The sequence below is a fragment of the Jaculus jaculus genome, chromosome 19, assembly GCF_020740685.1.
Source record: "Jaculus jaculus isolate mJacJac1 chromosome 19, mJacJac1.mat.Y.cur, whole genome shotgun sequence".
NCBI classification, from domain to species: domain Eukaryota; kingdom Metazoa; phylum Chordata; class Mammalia; order Rodentia; family Dipodidae; genus Jaculus; species Jaculus jaculus.
In genome coordinates this window covers 59,743,769-59,768,309 of record NC_059120.1, presented here as the reverse complement: position 1 = coordinate 59,768,309, position 24,541 = coordinate 59,743,769, and the positions used below count along the sequence as shown (strand labels likewise).

The following is a 24,541-nucleotide window of genomic DNA, read 5'->3' as shown; positions in this document are numbered from 1 at the left end:
TGTGGCGTTCGATTTCAGTGGCTGAGGCTCTGGTGCACCAATTCCCTCTCCCTCACTCGCTCTCTGTAAGATAAAATATAAATAAATAAATAGGGCGGTTCTTGTAATATTGTGTACGTATAGAACCTCACACGTAATAAGCTCTCAGTACGCATGGATGCTGTGCGTTGGAAAATCACTCTGGTGTCAAGACCTGTGACTGCACGCAGCTTGTTTCAAGCCTCAACTTCACTCATACAGTGGAGGCATTGGGAGTCAATTTGGAGATGTTCCCTGTCCTTTCCCCAGGGTGGAGTCCAAACTGAGGGGACACAGGATAATAAGACATAAGAGAGAGGCAAGACCCATCTAGTTGCCAGCCATCTCTTCACAGAGTTCACTACATCTCCTTTCTTTTTTTAATTATTATTTATTTATTTATTTATTTGAGAGTGACAGACAGAGAGAGAAAGAGGCAGGGAGACAGAGAATATGGGTGCATCAGGACATCCAGCCACTGCAAACCAACTCCAGATGCGTGCCCCCCCCCCCCCCGTCCCTGTGCATCTGGCTTATGTGGGTCCTGAGGAGAAGATCATAGGTCCTTTGGGCTTTGCAGCCAAGTGCTTTAACCACTAAGCCATCTCTCCAGCCCCTAATTTTTTGTTTTATACATGTCTTTTCTTTTTTCAAGGTTGCCCAGGTTGACCTGGAATTCACTCTGTAGCTCTAGGATGGCCTTGAACTCACAGCGATCCTCCTACCTCTGCTTCCTGAGTGCTGGGATTAAAGGCGTGCGCCTCCAGCCACCCTTTAGGTGTCTTTCTATTCTGCCTCAAGATCTGTCGACATCTGCTAGGACGCCTGCCCGCCCGCACTGCATAGCTCACCTCCGAGTCACCTGGCCGCATGTTTATCACTTGCACCACGACAGCACCTCCTCAGAGCGCTAACCGCGCTGTACATCTCTGTGTCCGTCACCTAAGCCAATGCGTAGCACCAAGTAGTCCTCAAGTGAGGGAGATGCTGGAATGCTATAAGAGGAGCGGGTTTGATGGTGAGGAAGAGAAGTGAGACATGCGAGGGGCAAGGGCAGAGACTACTTAAAAAAAAACATAAAATAAAATAAACTGGGCATGGTGGCGCACGCCTTTAATCCCAGCACTCAGGAGGCAGAGGTAGGAGGATCGCCGTGAGTGAGTTCGAGGCCACCCTGAGACTACATAGTGAAGTCCAGGTCAGCCTGGGCTAAAGTGAGACCCTACCTCGAAAAACAAAACAAACAAACAAAAAACCCCACACAGAACCCAGCTTGTCAGCAAAGGCGCCTTGGAGAAACAGCAAGCCAAGGAACTGACAGTAATGGGGTGCATCTCCCCAGTCTGGGGCCCTCACCCCCTGGGCGGGCTGCCGCCTAGGGCTAGGAACTACAAGCCCCAGGATCCCTTGCGGCACGGACCGGACGTGTCCTGTCCCGGTGAGGGGCGGCGGCCCAGCGGCGGGAGATTCAAACCTGGAAGGGAACATGGAGCGGAGAGCAACGGGCTCGGGCCGTGCGGCTTGTGAGTGGCGGACGGGTCCGGGGTCCGGGGTCCGAGGCGGATGGAGCAGGGGTGCATCCGGCGGGCCTGGCCCTTGCTGGAGAGTCGGGCCGTAGGAATGCTTGCTGGGGAGCAGCCTGGAGAAATGATTCTGGGATCCCTAAGAGGACCCAGGAACCCGTGGGCTTTGAGGCAAGGCCTCCCAAACGTCTCGTGCCAGAATTGCTCGTTGAAAATGTAGATCCTAGGCCAGGCGCACGCCTTTAATCCCAGCACTAGGGAGGCAGAGGTAGGAGGATGGCCGCGAGTTCGAGGCCACCCTGAGACTACATGGTGCATTCCAGGTCAGCCTGGACTAGAGCGAGACCCTACCTCGAGAAAACAAAAAATTAAACAAAATAAAATTGTAGATCCTGCCGGGCGAGGGGGCATCCGGTAATTCCAGCACTGGGGACAGGTGGAGGCAGGAGGATCAGGAGGTCAAGGTCATCCTCAGCTATGTATCCAGTTCTGGGCTAGCCAAGGGCTGCACGAGCCGGCCGCTCCTTTAGAGAGACTAAGTTGGGCAGAAAGGGCTGAAAAGGAAAACGCACTCCTTCACCCCACTCCACCCCTTCTTCGCTGCTCTAGGGTTCACAGAGCCAAGTCTGTGTGCACTTCCTGAAGGAAGGCCAGGCCCAACCCAAGGAGGGTAGGGAGCGGCGTTTGTGGTTTTGTTTGTTTGTTTTTTGGACACCGTGTGTGTGTGTGTGTGTGTGTGTGTGTGTGTGCGCGCACACACACACTCTCAAGCCTGTCCCATCTCTGTCAGTCCCTCCTTCATAACTCGGAGGTGATGTCACTCACTCACTGGTTTATTTTATGTGCTTAACAACCAACACTTGTTCCTGGTCCGACCACGTGGAGGAGCTGATGGATTGCTTTTTGCCGTTGGCCAGCACTTTTCAAATCTGTGCTTGGAAACGTTTAACTTTTCTAAAGGCCACTTCCAGTGAACCCTGCCCTCCCTCAAATCATACTGCAGAGCATACAATATCAAAGAAGTGCAGATTGGCCCAGCTGTCTGTGGCAGCCTCTGAGCTCATTTTCTGAGTGTGTGAGGAAGACAGAGATGGGGAGGGAGAACCACGCAGGGAGGCTGAGGCCGAGGCCGAGGGGGAATGCTGCCTCCTTGAAAGTGATTCCCCATTTTTATGTTGGGAGCTCAGAGCATTATCTGCATTTTATTTAACTGGAAGATAACTTTCCTCGTCAGGTGATCTTTTAAATGTTCTCTTTGTTCTTCCATTTAATGCCAAGTGTGTGGCATAGATCACCTTTCCCCGTTCTCCCCCACCCCAATCATCTTAAGACCCAGCTCACAGAGAGGATCTGCTTGTTTCTTTCTTTCTTTTTAAAATATTTGTTTATTTTTGGGTTTTTGAGGTAGGGCCACACTGTAGCCCAGGCTGACCTGGCACTCACCCTGTAGTCCCAGGTTGGCCTCAAACTCACAGTGATCCTCCTACCTCTGCCTCCTGAGTGCTGGGATTAAAGGCCTGCGCCACCATGCCCGGCTTAAAACAAGCACCTTTAACCGCTGAGCTATCTCTGCAGCCCTACTTATTTATTGATTGACTTTGAGGTAGGGTCTCACTCTAGCCGAGACTGACCTTGCATTCCCTCTGTAGTGCCAGGCTGGCCTGGGCCTGGAGCTCACGGTGATCCTCCTGCCTGTCACAAGTGCTGGGACTAAAGATGTGCGTTGCCACACCCAGCTCAGTTTCTGTTTTTTGGCTTTTCAAGGTGGGGTCTCACTCTAGCCCAGGCTGACCTGGAATTTACTATGTAGTTTCAGGGTGGCCTCGAACTCACAGCGATCCTCTTACCTCTGCCTCCCAAGTGCTGAGATTAAAGGCATGTGCCACCACACCCAGCTTTCTATGTTTCTTTCTTTTTATTTATTTATGTTTTTATTTTATTTTATTTACTTGAGAAAGAAGCAAATCAGACGCACAAGGTGGCATATGCATCTGGAATTCATTTGCAGTGGCTGGAAGCCCTGGCATGCCCAATGCCCATTCTTTCTCTCTGTCAAATAAATAAATAAAAACAAAAAATATATATATTTTTTAAAGTGTCTAGAGCTGGGCGTGGTGGTGCACGCCTTTAATCCCAGCACTTCAGAGGCAGAGGCAGAAGGATTGCTGTGAGTTCTAGGTCACCCTGAGAATACATAGTGAATTCCAGGTCAGCCTGGACTACAGTGAGACCCGACCTTGAAAAAAAAGTGTCTAAACTCTCAGTGAGCACTTCCAGTGACCTATTAAAAAAAAAAAAAGGCAAATAAAGAGAAAGAGAGAGTGTACCAAGGCCACTAGCCACTGCAAATGAACTCCAGATGCATGCACCATCATGTGCATTTGCGGAATTGAACCTGGGTTCTTGGGCTTCGCAGGCAAGTGTCTTAACCACTAAGCCATCTCTCCAGCCCTTTTCTGTTTCTTAAGAGACAAGGTGCATTAGCCCAGGACCTGGCAGAAAAATATTTAGAGAGTGAATGGCTGCTGCTAGGTGAGGATTGATTGGATGCATCACCATGCCTCTGAGGGAACCGTGACTGGTCCAGCACATCTCCTTTTTGGAGGATGGGGGAGAGGTCTCCAGGCTTACCTGGAACTCTGCAGCCCAGGCTAGCTTCAAACTCATGGCAATACTACTACCTTAGCCTCCAGAGTGCTGGGATTAAAGGCATGCATCACCATGCCCTGATAATATATATTTTTTTTATTGACAACTTCCATGATTGTAAACAATATCCCATGGTAATTCCCTCCCTCCCCCTGCTTTCCCCTTTGAAATTCCACTCTCCATCATATCCCCTCCTCCTCTCAATCAGTCTCTCTTTTGATATTCTTTTAAAATTTTAAAATTTTTACTTATTTATTTATTTAGAGAGAGGGAGTGAATGGGCATGCCAGGACCTTCAGCCGTTGCAAACGAACTCTAACGCATGTGCCACCTTTTGTAGCTGGCTTATGTGGGTCCTGGTGAATCGAACCTGGGTCCTTTGGCTTTTCAGGCAAGCACCTTAACTGCTAAGCCATCACTCCAGCTCCCTGATAGCATTTCTTTACCAAGTCAGCCTCAACTGTGGTTAAGACAAGCAGCTAAGCTTCTAGCCAAGCAAGACTCTGGACAGCATTGAGGCAAACCCTTGAAGTAGACTTGGGAAAGAGGCGGGAACAGGAAGATGGCTTCAGAGGAAAAAAGGCAGCCGCCTCTAGCACAGGAGGAGGCTTCCTGATAATGGGTGCCCGGGAAGAAGAGTTGGGGTGTAGACAAGTGCTTCTGGTCTCTGAACTGGAATGCCTAGGGGAGTACGCCATTGCCAAGATCTCCGCCTAACTCCCTTCCTTGACCTTCTCCCCTTGTCCGTCCCCCAGATGAACGCCTCACAGCCGAGGAGATGGATGAGCAGAGGCGGCAGAACGTTGCCTATCAGTACCTGTGCCGACTGGAAGAAGCCAAGCGGTGAGCAGCGCCAGGGTCGCCTTTCCCCCTCACCCTCAGGCACTTGCCCTAAAGCAGATGCAGTGGGCTTGGGATGCTGCATAGACCAGAACTGACATTGCTTTTTTTTTTGAGGTAGGGTCTCACTCTAGTCCAAACTGACCTTGAATTCACTGTGTAGTCTCAGGGTGGGCTCCAACTCATAACAATCCTCCTACCTCTGCTTCCCAATAGCTAGGATTAAAGGTGTGCACCACCACACCCGGCTCGAAAATCTCATTTTTTTTTAATTTACATTTTATTTATTTGAGAGTGACAGAGAGAGAGAGAGAATGGGAGCACCAGGGCCTCCAGCCACTGCAAACGAACTCCAGATGCATGCGACACCTTGTGCATCTGGTTTACGTGGGTCCTGGGGAATTGAGCCTCAAACCAGGGTCCTTAAGCTTCGCAGGCAATCACGTAACCACTAAGACATCTCTCAAGCCCCCTAAAATTGCATTTTAAAAAATTGATTTATTTGAGAGAGAGAAAGATTTGTGCCAGGACCTCTAGGCACTACAAACTCCAGACACATGTGCCACCTTATGCATCTGGCTTTACATGTGTACTAGGGAATTGAACCTGGGTCCTTTGGCTTTGCTGACAAGTGCCTTAACTGCAAAGCCATTACTCCAGCCCATTGTAACATTTTAAAAATTATTTTATTATTAATTTTTTTTTTGAGGTAGGGTCTCACTCTAGCCTAGGCTGACCTGGAATTTACTACATAATCTCAGAGTGGCCCTTAACTCACAGTGATCCTCCTACCTCTGCCTCCCAAGTGCTGGGATTAAAGGCGTGCGCCAACACACCTGGCTTATTATTTTATTTTTGAGAGACAAAGAGGCAGAGAGAGAGAGGATGGGCATGCTAGGGCCTTTCAGCCGCTGTGAACAAACTCCAGGTGCGTGTGTCCCCTTGTGCACATGTGTGACATTGCACACTTGTATCACTTTGCGTCTGGCTACATGGGACCTGGAGATTTGAACATGCCTTCTTAGATTTCACAGGCAAGCGCCCGCCTTTACCGCTAAGCTCTCTTTCCAGCCCCAAAATGACTGTTTTCTAATTCTGTCATTTCTTCATGAATTAACTGAAATTATTTTCTGAGAAAAGGACTTACCTCATCACTTTAGGGGTACATGGTTACCCTGCAATTCAGTTTGTCCAGGAAGGTCAGTTTGAATATGTAATTCTTTCTTTTTAACTAGCAGTCTGTTTTTAGTTCTTCTAAAATACAGGCAAGGTGGAGCAGACAGGATCTATGGCAAAAGCAGCATGAAGCAAGCAAGGCACAGCTGTCTTTGGAAACAGGTGTCCTGTGCCCCTCAGTATGTAGGGAAACCTGGAGACTCCAACCGAGGCACCTTTGTTCTCGCCCTCATGCAGCCACCGGCAGGCCAAAGGCTTTCATAGTCCAGGTGTTTCCACCATCACTAGGTCATTTGATCCTGGCAGCTGCCTGCTGCAGCAGGAAGTGCAGGTGGCGTTGGCCTCATTTTTGCAGATAAGCGATTGAGGCTTGGAGGTGAACTGGGGGAGACGGACTAGAAAGGGGGCCTTTGATTCCAGGAGCCGTGGCCTTTCTGTCCTTTTGTGCTATTTCTCTTCCATCCACCCGCGATGTCCCCGTTACTCTCGTCATCTTCAAAGTGAGGTGCGGACTGACCGTGAAGGTCATTTCAGCAGACATGAACTTTTTGCACACAAGTCCTCAGAACCATGCACAATGAGCGGAGTGGAAGGTTCCCTTTGGTTTGGGTCACGTATGTAGCCAGATAGAGTGAGAGGTCACGTTAGTTAGTAGGTGAGAGTCTCATCATGCCTCCCTGAAGACAAGCCGGTGTGGGATCCACCTCACCTGGGGAAGATCTCCCAGGGCGGGTCGGGGCGAAGGTTGACTAGTCTAGGCATCAGGTGCAGCCTGGGGAGAGGGAGGGGCGGTGGAGCAATGGCCTGAGAGGGGTGTTCGGGCTGGCCAGGAGCAGGAGCATCTCCTGCAGGGGGAGTATCGATAGCCAGCGTGGCGGCCCCGGTGGGTGAGAAGGTCCTGTTCTGTTTGCAGCTGGATGGAGGCGTGCTTGAAGGAGGAACTGCCTTCCCCGGTGGAGCTGGAGGAGAGCCTCCGGAACGGGGTGCTGCTGGCCAAGCTGGGCCACTGTTTTGCACCCTCTGTGGTCCCCCTGAAGAAGATCTATGATGTGGAGCAGCTGCGGTACCAGGTTGGTATAGCGTCCTCTGTCACATCTTCCTTCCTTCCAAGCGGCCCCTTGTCACAGCTGTGAGGGTATGGTGACAGTGTCACGTGGAGTCCAAATTTGAACACTTGAAATATGTATGTATTTGTTTATTTATTAGAGAGAGAGAGCATCGGTGCACCAGGGTCTCCTGCCACTGCAGACAAACTCCAGATGTGTGTGCCACCTTGTGCATCTGGCTTACGTGGGTCCTGGGTTAGGCTTCACAGGCAAGCACCTTAACCACTAAACAATTCCTCCAGCCCCAAGTTTGAACACTTTTGAGTATGAAAAGGAGAGCTCATAACCATCACATTGGGAGAGCAGTTATTCGTTAGTGTCTCCCAGCAAGTTCTGTGGGTGCTGTTCTAGCGGCCAGGAACACTTCTGTATGGATCTTAGTAGGCTCTGAGCTGGGCTGGGGAGATGACTCTGTGGGGAAGATCATTTGCCGCTTAAGCATGAGGATCCGAGACTGCCCGAGTTTGATTCCCTGGCACCTTATTTGAAAAACTGGACATGCCGGGCATGGTGGCGCACGCCTTTAATCCCAGCACTCAGGAGGCAGAGGTAGGAGGATCGCCATGAGTTCAAGGCCACCCTGAGACTACATAGTGAATTCCAGGTCAGCCTGGACTAGTGTGAGACCCTACCTTGAAAAAAAAAAAAAAGATGAAAAGCTGGACGAAGCCACCCATGTCTGTAACCCCAGTCCTTGGAGGTGGGGTAGGAGTTGAGGCAGAGAATTGGTGGGGCTTGCAAAAATGGCAGGTCTGGGCTGAAGAAAAACTCCATCTCAAGTAAATACATACTATCTTTTTGAGGTAGGGTCTCACTCTAGCCCAGGCTGACTTGGATTCGCTATATATTCTCAGGGTGGCTTCGAACTCATGGTGATCCTCCTACCTCTGCCGCTGCAGTACTGGGATTAAAGGTGTATGCCACCACTTTTTCTTATTTTAATTTTTATTTATTTAATTATTATTATTATTTTTTTTTTTTGAGGTAGAGTGTCACTCTGTAGCCCTGGACTGACCTGGAATTCACTCTATTCCGAGGGTGGCCTCGAACTCATGGGGATCCTCCTACCTCTGCCTAACAGAGTGCTGGGATTAAAGGTAGGGCTAGAGCAAGACCCTACCTTGAAAAACCAAAATAAATAGAATATGCCCTGAGCCAGGTGTGAGTCCGATGCCCATAATCTGAACACTTGGAAGGTGGAGGATCAGGAGTTCAAGACTACCCTCTGCTACTACCCTGGGGTATGTGAAACCTGGTTCTAAAATAAGCAGTGGTGGGCACACCTTTAATGCAGCCCTCGGGAGGCACAGGGAGGAGGATTGCTGTGAGTTCAGGGCCAGCCTGAGACTACATGGTGAATTCCTTGGCTAGTGTGCGCCCTACCTCAAATCAACAATGACAATAACAAAAAAGCAAAGGGAAAACAAAGATTCCTCACGATGCACACATCTTGCAGAGTTTTCCACTCCTGTCTGCCCTCTAAGGCTCATGGGCTGTGCCATGCTGGTTTTTGGGCATGGGTTCTTTCTCTGTTCCAGCCAGCATGCGCCTCCTACCCCGCACCAGCTTGGCCTGCACCTTCCTAAATGTCCCCCTGGGTCACCCACTCCTGGTAGTTTCCATCTCTATCTCTCTGACCTATTTGGGAGTGGAGGTGCAGGGCGGATCCAGAGAGTGCTGTCCTCCAGCTCCTCCAATCCCTCCTTCCTAGAATAAACAGGTGCCTGGGCTCTGCCCCTCGGGAGGCCTGAGAACTATAGAAATAGATTTTTCTCTCTTTCCTCCCTTTCAGGCAACTGGCTTGCATTTCCGCCACACAGACAACATCAACTTTTGGCTGTCTGCAATTGCCCACATCGGTCTGCCTTCGGTAATAAAGGGCCCCAAGATTTTTGTTCATCTAATCCAAGAGAACAGTTCCTTGGGGCAAGAAGCTGGAGGCCTTTGAACCCGATTCCTTGCTCTCTGTTTTCACCTTCCAGTGGAGGAAAGGAATTGAAGGCTCTCTGGGCCCAAGGAGCATTATTCTGGTCATATATTATATATAAGGCAGGAGATGGGACTCCTGTCAGCCAGCCATCTTCCCACCGGGATTTCAGAGTGAAGCGAGAGCATATCACATCCCTAGGTGGGAGGCTTCAAGCTGGAAGCTTAGGCCTTAAATCCCCAGTAACACCTATGTCCCAAGTCCTTTCCCTCCATGAACTTGGACATTGTTTGTCATGTAGAAAACAGGGCTGTCATCCACAGCCTGGCCACCTGATCGCATTGGCAGGAGAGTCACGTGTTCTGTGTGAACTCCCTTTGTGGAACACTATGCAGATGAAGGCTGCCTGAAACGGCTCCTTTTTTTGTGTGTTCCTTCCCTGTGAAAGGTGACTAAGGTGAGGGAGCAGTGGCATGAAAGGCGCTCTGCTGGGCGTGGCCCTGCGTAGCTGGCTCAGGAAAGGACGGCCAGGCGTGGGGGCGCACCCCTCTTAATCCCAGCACTCTGGGGCTGAAATAGAAGAACAGCTGTGAGTTCAAGCCAGCCTGAGTCTACATAGTGAATTCCAGGTCAGCCTGGGCTCGAGAAAGACCTTGAAAAACCAAACTAAATAACTAAATAAATAAAGGAAAGAGGGTGCAAGGTTTGGCAGCTCATCCCTGTGAGCCAGCGTTCGGGAAGATGAGGCAGGAGCATCATAAGTTTCAGGCCAGCCTGGGCTACATGGGAAAGTTAAAAGCCACTTGGGTCATGTAATGAGACCTTGTCTCAAAGAGACAGAGGCAGGCAGACATTTTTGTAGAAGGCATGTAGTCTCAATGTGACTGAGGCACCAAGTTTCTAGATTTTTTATTTTTGTTTATTTATTTATTTGAGAGTGATAGACAGAGAAAGAGGCAGATAGAGAGAAAGAGAATGGGCATGCCAGGGCCTGCAGCCACTGCAAACGAACTCCAGATGCATGTGCCACCTTGTACATCTGGCTTACGTGGGTCCTGGGGAATCAAGCCTTGAACCGGGGTCCTTAGGCTTCACAGGTAAGCACTTAACCACTAAGCCATCTCTCCAGCCCAAGTCTCTAGATTTGGTCCTTTGTCAGGAACCTAAATGTAGCCAATATGTATTGAAGTTCAACCTCAGTTCTTAGAGGGGCCCCTCTCTGTCTTGGAAACAGGGTGGCATACCCTGGCACCTTTGCTGGCTTTGGCAGTGCAGGCCTCACTGGGTCTTGTCAAGGAGCATGGCCAGCCTTGCACTTTTGTGGGAAGTGTCTAAGGGCCGAGGCTCACTGTGGGGACTGTTTCCCTGCAGGGCATGGCTTGGCTCCTGCAGTCTCCAGAGCCTGCTGCACTGTTCACTGAATCCAGTACATTGGCTGTGACTGAGCTCTGCTTAGGATATGTTCTTACTGCCTTTTTGTTTTTAAAACACTGGGCTGATTGGAAAAGGTTGTGGAGCTGGGTGTGGTGGCACACGCCTTTAATCCCAGCACTCAGGAGGCAGAGGTAGGAGGCCAGCCTGAAACCATATATAGTGAATTCAAGGTCAGCCTGGTCGAGACCCCACCTCGAAAAACCAAAAAAAACAAACAAATGGAAATGGCTATGGAGACTGACCTGGTAGCCCCAAGATGAGACGCAGGCGCTCACAGCTGTGCTGGAGAGGAAGCTGCGTTGCTGAGCCCTCTCCATCCCTGGCTGCTCTCCCCTCCAGACATTCTTTCCAGAGACCACAGACATCTATGACAAGAAGAACATGCCCCGGGTGATCTACTGCATCCACGCTCTCAGGTGAGGGAGCCCCAGCGGCCTGGGGCGGGGGGCTATAGCCAACAGCGGACAGCATTAATGCAGTGGGAGGGGAAGGAGGGAGCCCCAGGGAGCACTGGTCATGAGGGAGAGATCTTAGCTGTACGTGTGCATGATTGTGGACGCACGTACTTTTGACCACTGTGGGCGAAGGGAAGGCAGGATGAGACCTTCAGCTTGTGACTGGGCGTGAAGGACTCGGGACAGGAGCACCTCGTGAAAGCCACTTAGTCTCAATGGGGAGGACTGCTTGGTCCCACTCACAGGTGGCCATCAGCAGCCAGTTGAGTCACGGAAAGTGGCCAGTCCCTGTGGTCACCGTATCATCTCTATTTGCCTTCCTTTCCTTCTGTGCCTCCGTTGCTGGCCTCGCACCTCTGTGACCAGCTGCTGCTCCATGTCCTTGCAGACCGGCCCCACCCTCCCACCTGCCACACCTTGTTTCCCTTTTGTAGTTCCTGCCTCTGCTAATTTCTTCCTGTGGGCTGGGGGTGACTTGAGGGGAGGTGCTGAGTGTCTTGGTCCTCATAATCTATCCTACATATCTACTGTGGGTATAGCGTGGCAACAAATTGATCCCAGTGTCTCCCAATACCTTCCATTCTTGGACGGGAAAGATGGCTTGGCTGTTAAGGCGCTTGCCTGCAAAGCCTGAGGACCCATGTTCCACTCTCCAGATTCCACATAAGCCAGATGCACAAAGGTGAGGCAAGCACATTGGTCACACATGCCCACTAGGTGGCGCAAGTGTCCGGAGTTCAATTGCAGTGGCTGAGACCTTACCAGACCAATTCTCTCTCTCTCTAAAATACATATATTAAAAATGCCTTCCAGGACTGGAGGGATAGCTTAGCGGTTAAGGTGTTTGCCTGCAAAGCCAAAGAACCCTGGTTCAATTCCCCAGGACCCACATTAGCCAGATGCACAAGGGGGCGTACGTGTCTGGAGTTTGTTTGCAGTGGCTGGAGGCCCTGGCACACCCATTCTCATTCTCTCTCCCTCTTTCTCTGTCAAATAAATAAAATATTTAAAAAAAAAATACCTTCCATTCCTCCCAGTCTCTTCCTCTTCCGGCTGGGATTGGCCCCTCAGATCCATGACCTCTATGGGAAGGTGAAGTTCACAGGTAAGCCAGCTCCTTCCTTATCTCCACAGTGTGGACAGGGGCTCGAGGGTTCTGGGCCTGAGGAGGGGTGCTTCTGGTTCCATTGCAGCTGAGGAGCTCAGCAACATGGCCTCTGAACTCGCCAAGTATGGCCTCCAGCTGCCTGCCTTCAGCAAGATTGGGGGCATTCTGGCCAACGAGCTATCAGTGGACGAGGCTGCAGGTAGGGTCTGGGTTCTGCCCTGGAGGAGGGCATGGGGGCGCGGGGAGACAGCCTTGCAGCGTACGGACGGGCTCCGGCGTGTCGCACCCACAGGGGTGGGGGTGGCAGTGGCAGGGGGATCTGAGGAAGCAGGGGGGTTACCACTGGATGCGCTCTGGCTTGGGGTGCTCCTGGCATCTTGGACCCGTCCCCATGCCCGTCCTAGTCCACGCAGCTGTCCTTGCCATCAACGAGGCAGTGGAGCGAGGGGTGGTGGAGGACACAATGGCTGCCCTGCAAAATCCCAGCGCGCTGGTGGGGAATCTTCGGGAGCCCCTCGCAGCCATCTACCAGGAGCTGCTGGCCCTGGCCAAGCTGGAGAAGGCCGCCAACTTCAGGAACCAGGTAAGATGACGTCAAGGGCGCAGTCAGGAGGAGTGGCTTGGAAAGTCTCAGGCGGAACCAGGACGCCTGTCTGCCTTGTCTTGGGTTTCAAAGCTGCTTCTTAGCCTTAAGTGGCTGGTGATTTTTAAGAGAAGCAGGAGGGCGGTGTGAATCCGGCTGTGAAGGCTGGGAATGAGGTTCTGCGGGTGAGCTTCAGGGCCACCTGAGAGGGGCTCTGGGATGTGGTGCAGGAGGAGATGAGACTAGAGGGGTCACAGGCTAATTCAGCCCGTGCTGGTGTTAAAAGGTTAGTGCCCACATTTTCCTCTGGGCCCCAAGCAGAGCGATGATTGGCTGTGGGAAGGTGTGCGGCAGAGGGAGGGGGTGTAGACAAGGATGGGGGAGGAAGCCTCTCACTCTAGCTGTTGCAGGATGACAGACAAGGGCAGGACATCTATGACTACTACCTCACCCAGGCCGAGATCCAGGGCCACATCAACCACATCAATGGTAAGAGACGGCTGGAGCTCTCACAAGCCCTGTGGCCTCACCTGAGCCAGGCCCTGCCCTTGGGGAGATCCAGAGGTCAAGGAGTGTGTGCTCAGCCATGGTGGAGAGGCGGTCCTACCAGGGAGCCACAGGAAGGACAGAGACGAAGGGACAGGCCTTTCAGCTGTTGATGCTAGAGGACAGTTGGGTTGGGACCCTTCAGCAGGGGAGTATAGCTGGACATGGTGGCATACACCTGTAATCTCTGCAAGGGATAGGCTGAGGCAGGAGGATTTGAGTTCAACCCAACAAGGCTACTCACTTTATCTCGTCTCATAAGAAAAAAGAGAGGGCTGGGTGTGGTGGCACATGCCTTTAATCCCAGTACTTGGGAGGCAGAGGTAGGAGGATTGCTGTGAGTTCAAGGCCACCCTGAGACTACATAGTGAAGTCCAGGTAAGCTTGGACTACAGTGAAACCCTACTTCGAAAAACCAAAACAAAACAAAAAAAAAAAAAAAGAGAGAGAGGGAGCCAGGTGTGGTGGTGCATGCCTTTAATCCCAGCACTCGGGGAGGCAGAGGTAGGAGGATCACCACGAGTTAGAGGCCACCCTGAGACTACATAGTGAATTCCAGGTCAGCCTGAGCTAAAGTGAAACTCTACCTCAAAAAAAGAAAAAAGAAAAAAAGAGAGGACTGGAGAGATGGCTTAGTGGTTAAGGTGCTTGCCTGCAAAGCATAAGGACCCAGGTTTGATTCCCCAGGATCCTCGTAAGCCAGATGCATCTGGAGTTCATTTGCAGTGGCTGGAGACCCTGGCATACATGCTCTTTCCCTTTCTGTCTCTCTTTCTCTCCTTCTCTCTCTCAAATAAATAAATACTTTTTGTTTTTGGTTTTTTAAGGTAGGGTCTTGCTCTAGCTCAGGCTGACCTGGAATTCAGTATGTAGTCTCAGGGTGACCTCAAACTCACAGCAATCCTCCTACTTCTGCCTTCCAGTGCTGGGATTAAAGGTGTGTGCTACCACGCCCGGCCAAATAGAATATTTATTTATTTATTTATTTATTTATTTATTTATTTATTTATTTGAGAGAGGGGCAGACAGAGAGAATGGGCATGCCAGGGCCTGCAGCCACTGCAAAAAAACTCCAGATGCATGCACCACCTTGTGCATCTGGCTTATGTGGGTCCTGGGGAATCGAACCTGGATCCTTTGGCTCTGTGGGCAAATGTCTTAACCGCTAAGCCATCTCTCCAGCCTCAAATAAGATATGTTTTAAAAAAAAAAAGAAAGAAAAAGAAGGAAGTATGAGAATAGATAGGGGTAGAGGAGATCAGGAATAGTGAGGAAACTTGAATGTTCAGAATGAGAGGGCATTTGCATGTTAAAGTCAGGATATTCTCAGGGTCTGGAACAGTGAGAAGGAAGGGCTGTGAAGACCAAGTTGAAGGTGTGGGCCGGACCACATGGACTCAGGATGGGTGGGACCACATGGACCCAGGTCAAGGGTGGAGGCAACTCTGGGCCTTGGAGACAAGGCAGATGGGCAGGGCCAGCTGGGGCTGGTGAGAGGCAGGCTCCCACACTCCATCTTGAAGTCAGCCTCGGCCTCATTTTCAGTCCGAGGGGCTCTGGAAGGAGTTGATGAGGCGCTGGGAAGACAGAGCCCCGAGGCTTTGCTCGAGGCTCTTCAGGACCCCGCCCTGGCCCTGCGCGGAGTAAAGAGACACTTTGCTGACTGGTACCTGGAACAGCTGAGCTCCGACAGGGAGCAGAAGGCGCAGGTAGGGCTCTGACCCGTCCCGTCTGTCCACCTGCGGGCTGGGCGCCGGCCTCTCACTCTTGTATCACCCTGTCAGGATTGGCTCTGGGAAAGCGCGAATCACGTGTTAAAATTGCCTTGTCAGGTGCAAGACCCTACCTTGAAAAACAAAAACAAAAAGCTAACATTAGCCCAGAGCCAGCCGATGGCTGCTCAGGATCAGCCTGAGTCCCTTAGACTGACCGTGGGGAAACCACAACAGCCCAGTGGTCAGTGATACGCTCCCCATTGCTGAACTGGGGTCTTAGCTATCTTATTTTCAGTGTTTTGACTTTCTTTTTCTTTTCTTTTCTTTCTTTTTTTTTTTTTTTTTTTGAGGTAGGGTTTCACTCTAGTCCAGGCTGACCTGGAATTATTCACTATGTAAACTCAGGTTGGCTTCGAACTTTGAACTCATGGTGATCCCCCTACCTCTGCCTCCTAGTGCTGGGATTAAAGGCTTGTGCCACCATACCCGGCATTGATTTTTTTTTTATTTTTTATTTATTAATATATTTTATTTATTTATTTATTTGAGAGAGAGAATGGGCATACGAGGGCCTCCAGCCACTGTAACTGAGCTCCAGATGCATGTGCTCCTTTGTGCATCTGGCTTACCTGGGTCCTGGAGAGTCAAACTGGGATCCTTTGGCTCTACAGGCAAATGCCTTAACTGCTAAGCCATCTCTCCAGCCCTCTTTTTTTTTTTTTTTAAATAAAATTATATTATTAGTTAATTTTTAAAATTTATTTATTTGAGAGAGAGAGAGAGAGAGAATAGTCGTGCCAGGGCCTCCAGCCACTGCAAACGAACTCCAGATGCATGCGCCCCCTTGTGCATCTGGCTTAGGTGGGTCCTGGGGAATTGAACTGAGGTCCTTTGGCTTTACAGGTAAACACCTTAACTGCTAAACCATCTTTCCAGCCCCATTTTTTTAAATTTATTTTTATTAGTCATGGGCATACTTAGTATGTAAACAGTACGCGTAGGTACCATCCTTTCCCTCCTCCCTGCCCCTTTTCCAAAGAGGCCCTCCTCGTTGGGGATGCAGGTCATCCCCATGGGGATTGTGGGTCATGTATTGTGGGTTCAGCAGTCAGCTATGGGGGAGGGGCAGTGTCTCTGAGGCCCAACTTGTGGCTCTCATAAAGTGTTTTGACTTTTTGTCTGATGCTGTTCATGCTTGTGTGGTCTCTTGTAACTTTAGATGTGTGCTGGGCAAGAGATTAAAGCTGCACTGATAGGGTGGGTGGGCTGGGCCATTCTGCCTGAAGGCAGAGCGCGGTTGAGGGTCGGGTGGGCCTGGCATTCATGCTGGCAGTGCCTGATGCGTGTTTGCGGCCCAGAAGACATCTCGTCTGTTGCAACTCTGTTCTCTTTCAGGAGCTGGGTCTGGTGGGGTTTCTGGAAAAGGAGGAGATCCAAGCTGGTGTGGCGGCAGCCAACGAGAAGGGAGATCAGGAGCAAGCCAGTGAGTAGGCTCAGGTGGGGGTGGGGCGTCCTTGTTGGCTCCTGGAGATCATGGTCTCCATTTGCTGGCTTCTGTTCCAGACAGGCCAAAATGCTGCCCGGTTTCCCAGCCCAGCCAGGGATTTTGCCCTTCAAACACTCTGTCCTCTGCCCCCTGGAGGGACACTGCAGATATGACATGTCAGCACTTCATAGGACCAAGACTCCTGGGCAGGCGGCTTCCTTTCAGGCAGTTTGCCTGAGATTTTGAGTTTCAACCTGCTTGAATTTCTTTGGCTTCTAAAATGTAATTTTTTTTTTTTTTAAGGTATGGTCTTACTCTAGCCCAGGCTGACCTAGAATTCACTATGTGGTGTCAGGCTGGCCTTGAGCTCACAGCAATCCTCCTACCTCATACCTCAATCTCCTGAGTGCTGGGATTGAAGGCATGTGCCCAGCTTGATTTTTTTTTTTTCCTTAAAGCTAAGCTTTCAACAAAGCTTAGTTGTTTTTTTTTTTTAATTTTTTGTTAATTAATTTATTTATTTATTTGAGAGTGACAGAGAGAGAGAGAGAGGCAGATAGAGTGAGAGAGAGAATGGGCACGCCAGGGCTTCCAGCCACTGTAAACGAACTCCAGATGCGTGCGCCCCCTTGTGCATCTGGCTAACGTGGGTCCTGGGGAATTGAGCCTTGAACCAGGGTCCTTAGGCTTCACAGGCAAGCGCTTAACTGCTGAGCCATCTCTCCAGTCCTTGATTTTTTTTTTTTTTCCTGGTTTTTCAATATAGGGTCTCACTCTAGCCCAGGCTGACCTGGAATTCACTATGAAGTCTCTGGGTGGCCTCAAACCCACTGTGATCCTCCTACCTCTGCCCCTGAGTGCTGGGATTAAAGGTGTGTGCCACCATACCCAGCTAGGCCACACATTCTCTATACACACGCATGCCCAAAAGGAAAAACAAAAAGCACATATGCAGAGCTGGGCATGGTGGCACACACCTTTAATCCCAGCACTCAGGGGCAGAGGTAGGAGAAGCATCATGAGTTCAAGGCCACCCTGAAACTACATAGTTACATAGTGAATTCCAGGTCAGCCTGGACTAGAGTGAGACCCTACCTTGAAAACCAAAACAACAATAACAAAATATATATATATGTGTATATATGTGTGTGTATATATTTTGTAGTTCTGTATGTTTGTGTGTATTTTCTTACAGAACATTTAGAAATGCATTCTTTTAAATTTTTTTATTAACGACTTCTATGATTGCAAACAATATCCCATAGTAATACCCTCCCTCCCCACATTCTTTTAAATTTTTTTAAAAAATATTTATTTGCAAGTAGAGAGAGGCATAGAGATAAACAGAGAGAGAGAGAGAGAGAGAGAGAGAAAGAAAGAAAGAAAGAAAGAAAGAAAGAAAGAAAGAAAGAAAGAAAGAGGCACACCAAGGCCATCAGCTGCTGCAAACAAACTCCAGATACATGTGCCACTTTGTGCATCTGGCATTATATGGGTACTCAGGAATTGAACTCGGGTCGATAGGCTTTGTGGGCAAGCAACTTAACTGATGAATCATCTCTTCAGCCCCTAGAAATGCATTTTTAGCTGCACGTGGTGGCGCACGCCTTTAATCCCAGTACTCGGGAGGCAGAGGTAGGAGGATCAGTGTGAGTTCGAGGCCACCCTGAGACTGCATAGTGAATTCCAGATCAGCCTGAGCTAGCATGATACCCTACCTTGAAAAGCCAAAAAAAAAAAAAATGCATATTTATATTTATTTATTTATTTATTTGAGAGGGAGAGAAAGAGAATGGGCACACTAGGGCCTCTAACCACTGCAAACAAACGCCAGATGCATGTGCCACCTTGTCCATCTGGCTTACATGGATGCTGGGGAATCAAACCTGGTTCCTTAGGCTTTGCAGGCAAGCGCCTTAACTACTAAGCCATCTCTCCAGGCCCTAGGAATACATTTGAAGCTAGTGGAATGGTTCTGTACAGGAGTTAGGAAGCCATTTCCCCTCATGGGTCCTGGCCAGGCCTGGTCCATGAGGACAGTGAAGCAGCCTCTCGCTGTCCTCCCCTGCAGTGCTCCAGGCTGTGCAGAGGATCAACAAAGCCATCCGGAGGGGCGTGGCCACTGACACCGTGAAGGAGCTGATGTGCCCTACAGCCCAGCTGCCCCCAGTGTACCCCTTCGCCGCTACGGTGTACCAGCAGGAGCTGGCCACACTCCAGCGGCAGCAGCAGGGGGTAAGTCTGGGGTGCAGGAACGAGCTTTGAGGTTCCCCTGCACTGGAGGGATGGGGTCCGGCTGCTGGCCCTCTGCTACCTTTGTCTTCCTGAGCATCGTGGCTGCCAGTGCTTTGAGCAGACACTGATGTCCATACTCACCCAGGCCTGAAGATAGCGCTGCCCCATGCGCGTTACTGTTTCGGCTCTAGGGGTGCAGAGGCTGGCACCAGAGGTGGGGGGGGGGCTTGTCTTTTTGGCTGAGCGGCAGCACACATGGCTAACGCAAGGCTGTCCCACCTCACCCTGGTCCACGGAGCTCCTCTGATGGGGAGGTCAGGGGGCCTTGCTCAGGAGTTAGGACTTTGCACCAACCAGGGAAGCAGCAGACACAGAGCTGAAGGTCTGGGAGGGCTTCCTGGAAGAGAAACCCAACAGAAAATCCCGCCAGAGCAGGTGCCTGAGAGCATTTACACCGGCTGTGACCTGGACACAGCCCTGCTTCAGGAATGACAGTCACAACGTCTGAGTAACTATGGCACAAGAAAGTGCCACTTAAGGCCTTGATATTTATGACTTCACATTGGCTGACACCACCTGCACAGAACCTGCGTAACAGGGGGAAATGATGGCATCAAAATAGAAGAGAGAAGCCGGGCGTGGTGGCACATGCCTTTAATCCCAGCACTCGGTAGACAGAGGTAGGAGGATCGTCATGAGTTCGAGGCCACCCTGAGACTCCATAGTGAATTCCAGGTCAGCCTGAGCTAGCGTGAGACACTACCTCAGGGAAAAAAAACAAAACACCACCACCAACAACAACAAAAAGTAGAGGCCTACAGGGACAGAGGGTCTTCTGATGAGAGAGTTGCTCAAGATCAGGGCTGAGTGTGACACAAAACCCAGCTCTCAAAGCCTCCAACCCAAACCTCCTCTCAAAGCCACCTTGAATCCCAGCGCTCGGAAGGCAGAGGTAGGAGGATTGCTGTGAGTTCGAGGCCACCCTGAGACTACTGAGTAAGTTCCAGGTCAGCCTGGACTAGAGTGAGACCCTACCACATAAAACCGGGGGGGGGGGGGGGGGAAGGGAGCACCACTTAAGTACCAGGAGGTGAAAGTGTAGTGGGGTGGCTAAGGCTGTGGGCTTTCAGAAGTCCAAGTTCAAATGTGGCTGGCTGGTTAGTTTCCTAGCCAGGTGACATGGGAGAGGTTATTTACTTTCCCTGTTACTCACAGAAGTGTTGCAAGGACTTAATGAGTCGACACACTGGCTTAGAGCTGTCATTGCTGTTATCAGTTACAGTGTTGTATTTGTAGAATCCAGTGAGTGCGCTTCTGAAGGGGTAAGGCCTAAGCAGGTCTTTGAAAAGGAGGAAAAAGAAAAGAGAACTAGGTCAGGAAATGGGGCCAAGGCCTCATGGTATGCAGTATCGAGTGGAGGTGGCCACTTGGCCTGAGTCTCTTTTCCCAGCTCTCCTGCAGTTATTTTATTTTATATAATTATTTGTTTGGGCTTTTTGTTGTTTGTTTTTTTTTTTTCAAAGTAGGGTCTCACCATAGCCCAGGCTGACCTGGAACTCATTCTGTAGTCCCAGACTGGCCTTGAGCTCACAATGATCCTCCTACCTCTGCCTCCTGAGTGCTGGGAATAAAGGCATAGGGTTGTGATTTTTGTTTTGTTTTGTTTTGTTTGTTTTTTCTCCCTAAGGTGTAGGCTTTTTGAGACAAGGTATTGCATAGACCCAGCTGGCCTTAAACTTGCTATAAGTCTGAGGATGGACTTGAAGTCTTTTTAGTTTTTCTTTTTTATTTTTCGAGGTAGGGTCTTGCCCTATCGCCGTCATGCCTGGCAAGCCCCGGCTGACCTGGAATTCACTATGGAGTCTCAGGGTGGCCTTGAACTCATGGCAGTCCCCTACCTCTACCTCCTAAGTGCTGGGATTAAAGGTGTGTGCACTACGCCTGGCATGGACTTGAACTTTAAAAAAAAAAAAAAAACATTTTTATTTATTTGTTTATTTGAGAGAGAGTGGGAAAGAGGAAGATAGAAAGAATGGGCATGCTAGAACCTCCATCCTCAGCAAATGAACTTTAGATACATGCGCCATCTTGTGCATGTGACCTACTTGGGCCCTGGGGATTCAAACCGGCATCCTTTGGCTTTGCAGGTAAAGTCCTTAACCACTAAGCCATCTCTCCAGCCCTAGACTTGAACTCTTGATCCTCCTGCCTCTGCCTCCTGGAGTGCTGGAATTCCAGACATGCACTCCACTCTTGGTTTTGTGCATTTCTTTCGTTTTTCTTTTTTAAGATTAAAAAAATTATTTATTTAAGAGAGAGGGAAAGTGAGCAAGAGAGGTGGAGAGAGAATGGGTACACCAGGGGATCCGGCCACTACAAACGAACTCCAGACGCATGTGCCACCTTGTGCATCTGGCTAATGTGTATACTGAGGATTTGAACCTGGGTCCTCAGGCTTCACAGGCAGGTGCCTTAACCTACTAGGACACCTCTCCAGCCCAGTCCTGTGCATTTCTTGGTGTGAAGTGCGGACCAGAATACTGCTGGCAAAGACCATGGGTTGAGTGTGAGCTCTGCAGTCAGGTGACTCCATTTAACTTGCATCATTAGCTATGTGCTTGGCTGGGAAATAGGGCTACTAGTGGTACCTTCGGCATTGAACTGTTATGAAAATTTTAATCCTGGCTGCGAGGTTCCATCCCTGTGCGTGTATGCGGGGTGCGGGTGCATGAACGCAGCTTGAGAGTGAAGATGGGATGTTGGCAAGCCCTGGGGTGGGCTGGCCCAAACAGTTCCCCTCCCCTGAGACCCGCCACCCTCTGATGCAGGACCTAGGCCACGCCCCCGACCCCTGAGACCCACCACCCTCTGATGCAGGGGCTAGGCCACGCCCCCGACCCCTGAGACCCACCACCCTCTGATGCAGGAGCTAGGCCACGCCCCGACCCCTGAGACCCACCACCCTCTGATGCAGGAGCTAGGCCACGCCTCCGACCCCTGAGACCCACCACCCTCTGATGCAGGAGCTAGGCCACGCCCCGACCCCTGAGACCCACCACCCTCTGATGCAGGAGCTAGGCCACGCCCCCGACCCCTGAGACCCACCACCCTCTGATGCAGGAGCTAGGCCACGCCTCCGACCCCTGAGACCCACCACCCTCTGATGCAGGGGCTAGGCCACGCCTCCGACCCCTGAGACCCACCACCCTCTGATGCAGGGGCTAGGCCACGCCTCCGACCCCTGAGACCCACCACCCTCTGATGCAGGAGCTAGGCCACGCCTCCGACCCCTGAGACCCACCACCCTCTGATGCAGGAGCTAGGCCACGCCTCCGACCCCTGAGACCCACCACCCTCTGATGCAGGGGCTAGGCCACGCCTCCGACCCCTGAGACCCACCACCCTCTGATGCAGGAGCTAGGCCACGCCTCCGACCCCTGAGACCCACCACCCTCTGAAGCAGGAGCTAGGCCACGCCCCCGACCCCTGAGACCCACCACCCTCTGATGCAGGGGCTAGGCCACGCCCCCGACCCCTGAGACCCACCACCCTCTGATGCAGGAGCTAGGCCACGCCCCCGACCCCTGAGACCCACCACCCTCTGAAGCAGGAGCTAGGCCACGCCCCGACCCCTGAGACCCACCACCCTCTGATGCAGGAGCTAGGCCACGCCCCCGACCCCTGAGACCCACCACCCTCTGATGCAGGACCTAGGCCACGCCCCCGACCCCTGAGACCCACCACCCTCTGATGCAGGGGCTAGGCCACGCCCCCGACCCCTGAGACCCACCACCCTCTGATGCAGGACCTAGGCCACGCCCCCGACCCCTAACACCCACCACCCTCTGAAGCAGGAGCTAGGCCACGCCCCCGACCCCTGAGACCCACCACCCTCTGATGCAGGGGCTAGGCCACGCCCCGACCCCTGAGACCCACCACCCTCTGATGCAGGGGCTAGGCCACGCCCCGACCCCTGAGACCCACCACCCTCTGAAGCAGGAGCTAGGCCACGCCCCCTCCCCTGAGACCCACCACCCTCTGATGCAGGGGATAGGCCACGCCCCCGACCCCTAACACCCACCACCCTCTGATGCAGGACCTAGGCCACGCCCCCGACCCCTGAGACCCACCACCCTCTGATGCAGGAGCTAGGCCACGCCCCCGACCCCTGAGACCCGCCACCCTCTGATGCAGGAGCTAGGCCAGGAAGAGCTGTTTGTGGCGGTGGAGATGCTGTCAGCCGTGGTCCTGATCAACCGCGCCCTGGAGGCCGGCGATGCCCGCGGCTTCTGGAGCAGTTTGGTGAATCCCGCTACCGGCCTGGTCCAGGTGGAAAGAGAAAATGCTCATCGGTGAGTGAGGAAGGTTTAGCCACACGTTGGAAGCAGGGGTCGGAGGAGACGTGGCAGAGACTAGAAACCAGAGACTCTGGGCCTTGCTGGTAGGCCAGCTCTGGGTCCAGTGAGAGACAAACGTTGAAGAGTGATCGAGGACACCTGGCATTCTCCTCTGGCATGTGCATCTGCACACACGTGGGGATGTACTACACACACAAGATGCCATTCTAGGTGCCAAGAAACACAGCGAGGGGCTAGCGTGATAGCTGAGCGGTTAAAGGCATTTGCCTGCAAAGCCTGCTGGCCTGGATTCGATTCCCCAGTGCCCATGTAAAGCCAGATGCACAAAGTAGCACATGCATCTGCAGTTTGTTTGTAGTGGCAAGAGGACTTGGCAAGCCCATGCTGTTGCTCTCTCTTTGCTTGCAAATAAATAAGATTTTCTTTCTTAAAGCAGGGTCTTACTGTAACCCAGACTGACTTGGAACTCACTATGTAGCTCCAGGCTGGCTTCAAACCCACGGTGAAGTTTCTACCTCAGCCTCCCACATGGGATTAAAGGCATGCACCACCACAACTGGCTTAAGAATATTTTATTTATTTACGTGAGAGACAGAGAGAATGGGCATGCCAGGGCCTCTGTCCACTGCAAACGAGCTTCAGACACATGCACTACCTTATGCTTTTGGCTTATGTGGATACTGGGGAATCAAACTTGGGTTCTTAGGCTTCACAGGCTAGTGCCTTAACCACAAAACTAAAAAAAATTTTTTGGTGAGGGGGGGCTTTTGAGGCAGGGTCTCACTTCAGTTCAGGCTGACCCGGAATTCACTATGTAGTCTCAGGGTGCCCTGAGAACTCACAGTGATCCTCCTACCTCTGCCTCCCAAGTACTGGGATTAAAGGTATGCACCACCATGCCCGGCCAAAAATATTAAAAAAGAAAGAAAGAAAGAAAAAGAAACAGACCAGGCACGGTGGTGCAGGAGGCAGAGGTAGGAGGATTGCCATAGTGAATTACAGGTCAGGCTGGGCTAGAGCAAGACCCTACCTTGAAAAAAAACCAAAAAAAGAAAAGAAAAAGGAAAGAAAGAAAGAAACACAGTAAGTAAAACCAGTTTGCTTCTCACAGGAAACATGATTCACAGGGCACAGAGATATCATGAAAAAAACAAAACAGGCAGGAGAGATGGCTTAGTGGTTAAGGCGCTTGCCTACAAAGCCTAAGGACCCAGGATCAGTAATTCCCCAGTACCTGGGTAAAGTCAGATGCACATAGTGGCACATGCATCTGCAGTGGCTACAGGCCCTGGCATGCCCATTTTCTCTATCTGCCTCTCTCGCCCTCAAATAAATCAACAAATATTAAAAAGAAAGAAAAACAAATCAGGACAAAGAGTTGG

The 24,541-nt window shown here is 51.2% G+C and overlaps 1 protein-coding gene across 1 annotated transcript in view; it reads left to right on the top strand.

The window, feature by feature from the left end:
• Positions 1 to 1,445: 1,445 nt before the first annotated feature.
• Positions 1,446 to 24,541, top strand: part of Iqgap3 (IQ motif containing GTPase activating protein 3) — a 54,596-nt gene continuing 31,500 nt past the window's right edge. Inside the window, exons 1-13 of the mRNA XM_045138219.1 lie at positions 1,446 to 1,541; positions 4,946 to 5,033; positions 7,120 to 7,276; positions 9,105 to 9,182; positions 11,013 to 11,089; positions 12,166 to 12,233; positions 12,322 to 12,435; positions 12,641 to 12,819; positions 13,230 to 13,308; positions 14,911 to 15,074; positions 16,476 to 16,563; positions 18,638 to 18,801; positions 22,996 to 23,153. Coding sequence (XP_044994154.1) covers positions 1,505 to 1,541; positions 4,946 to 5,033; positions 7,120 to 7,276; positions 9,105 to 9,182; positions 11,013 to 11,089; positions 12,166 to 12,233; positions 12,322 to 12,435; positions 12,641 to 12,819; positions 13,230 to 13,308; positions 14,911 to 15,074; positions 16,476 to 16,563; positions 18,638 to 18,801; positions 22,996 to 23,153 — 1,451 coding nt within the window. The 5' untranslated portion in view covers positions 1,446 to 1,504. The remainder of the gene's footprint in view (positions 1,542 to 4,945; positions 5,034 to 7,119; positions 7,277 to 9,104; positions 9,183 to 11,012; positions 11,090 to 12,165; positions 12,234 to 12,321; positions 12,436 to 12,640; positions 12,820 to 13,229; positions 13,309 to 14,910; positions 15,075 to 16,475; positions 16,564 to 18,637; positions 18,802 to 22,995; positions 23,154 to 24,541) is intronic.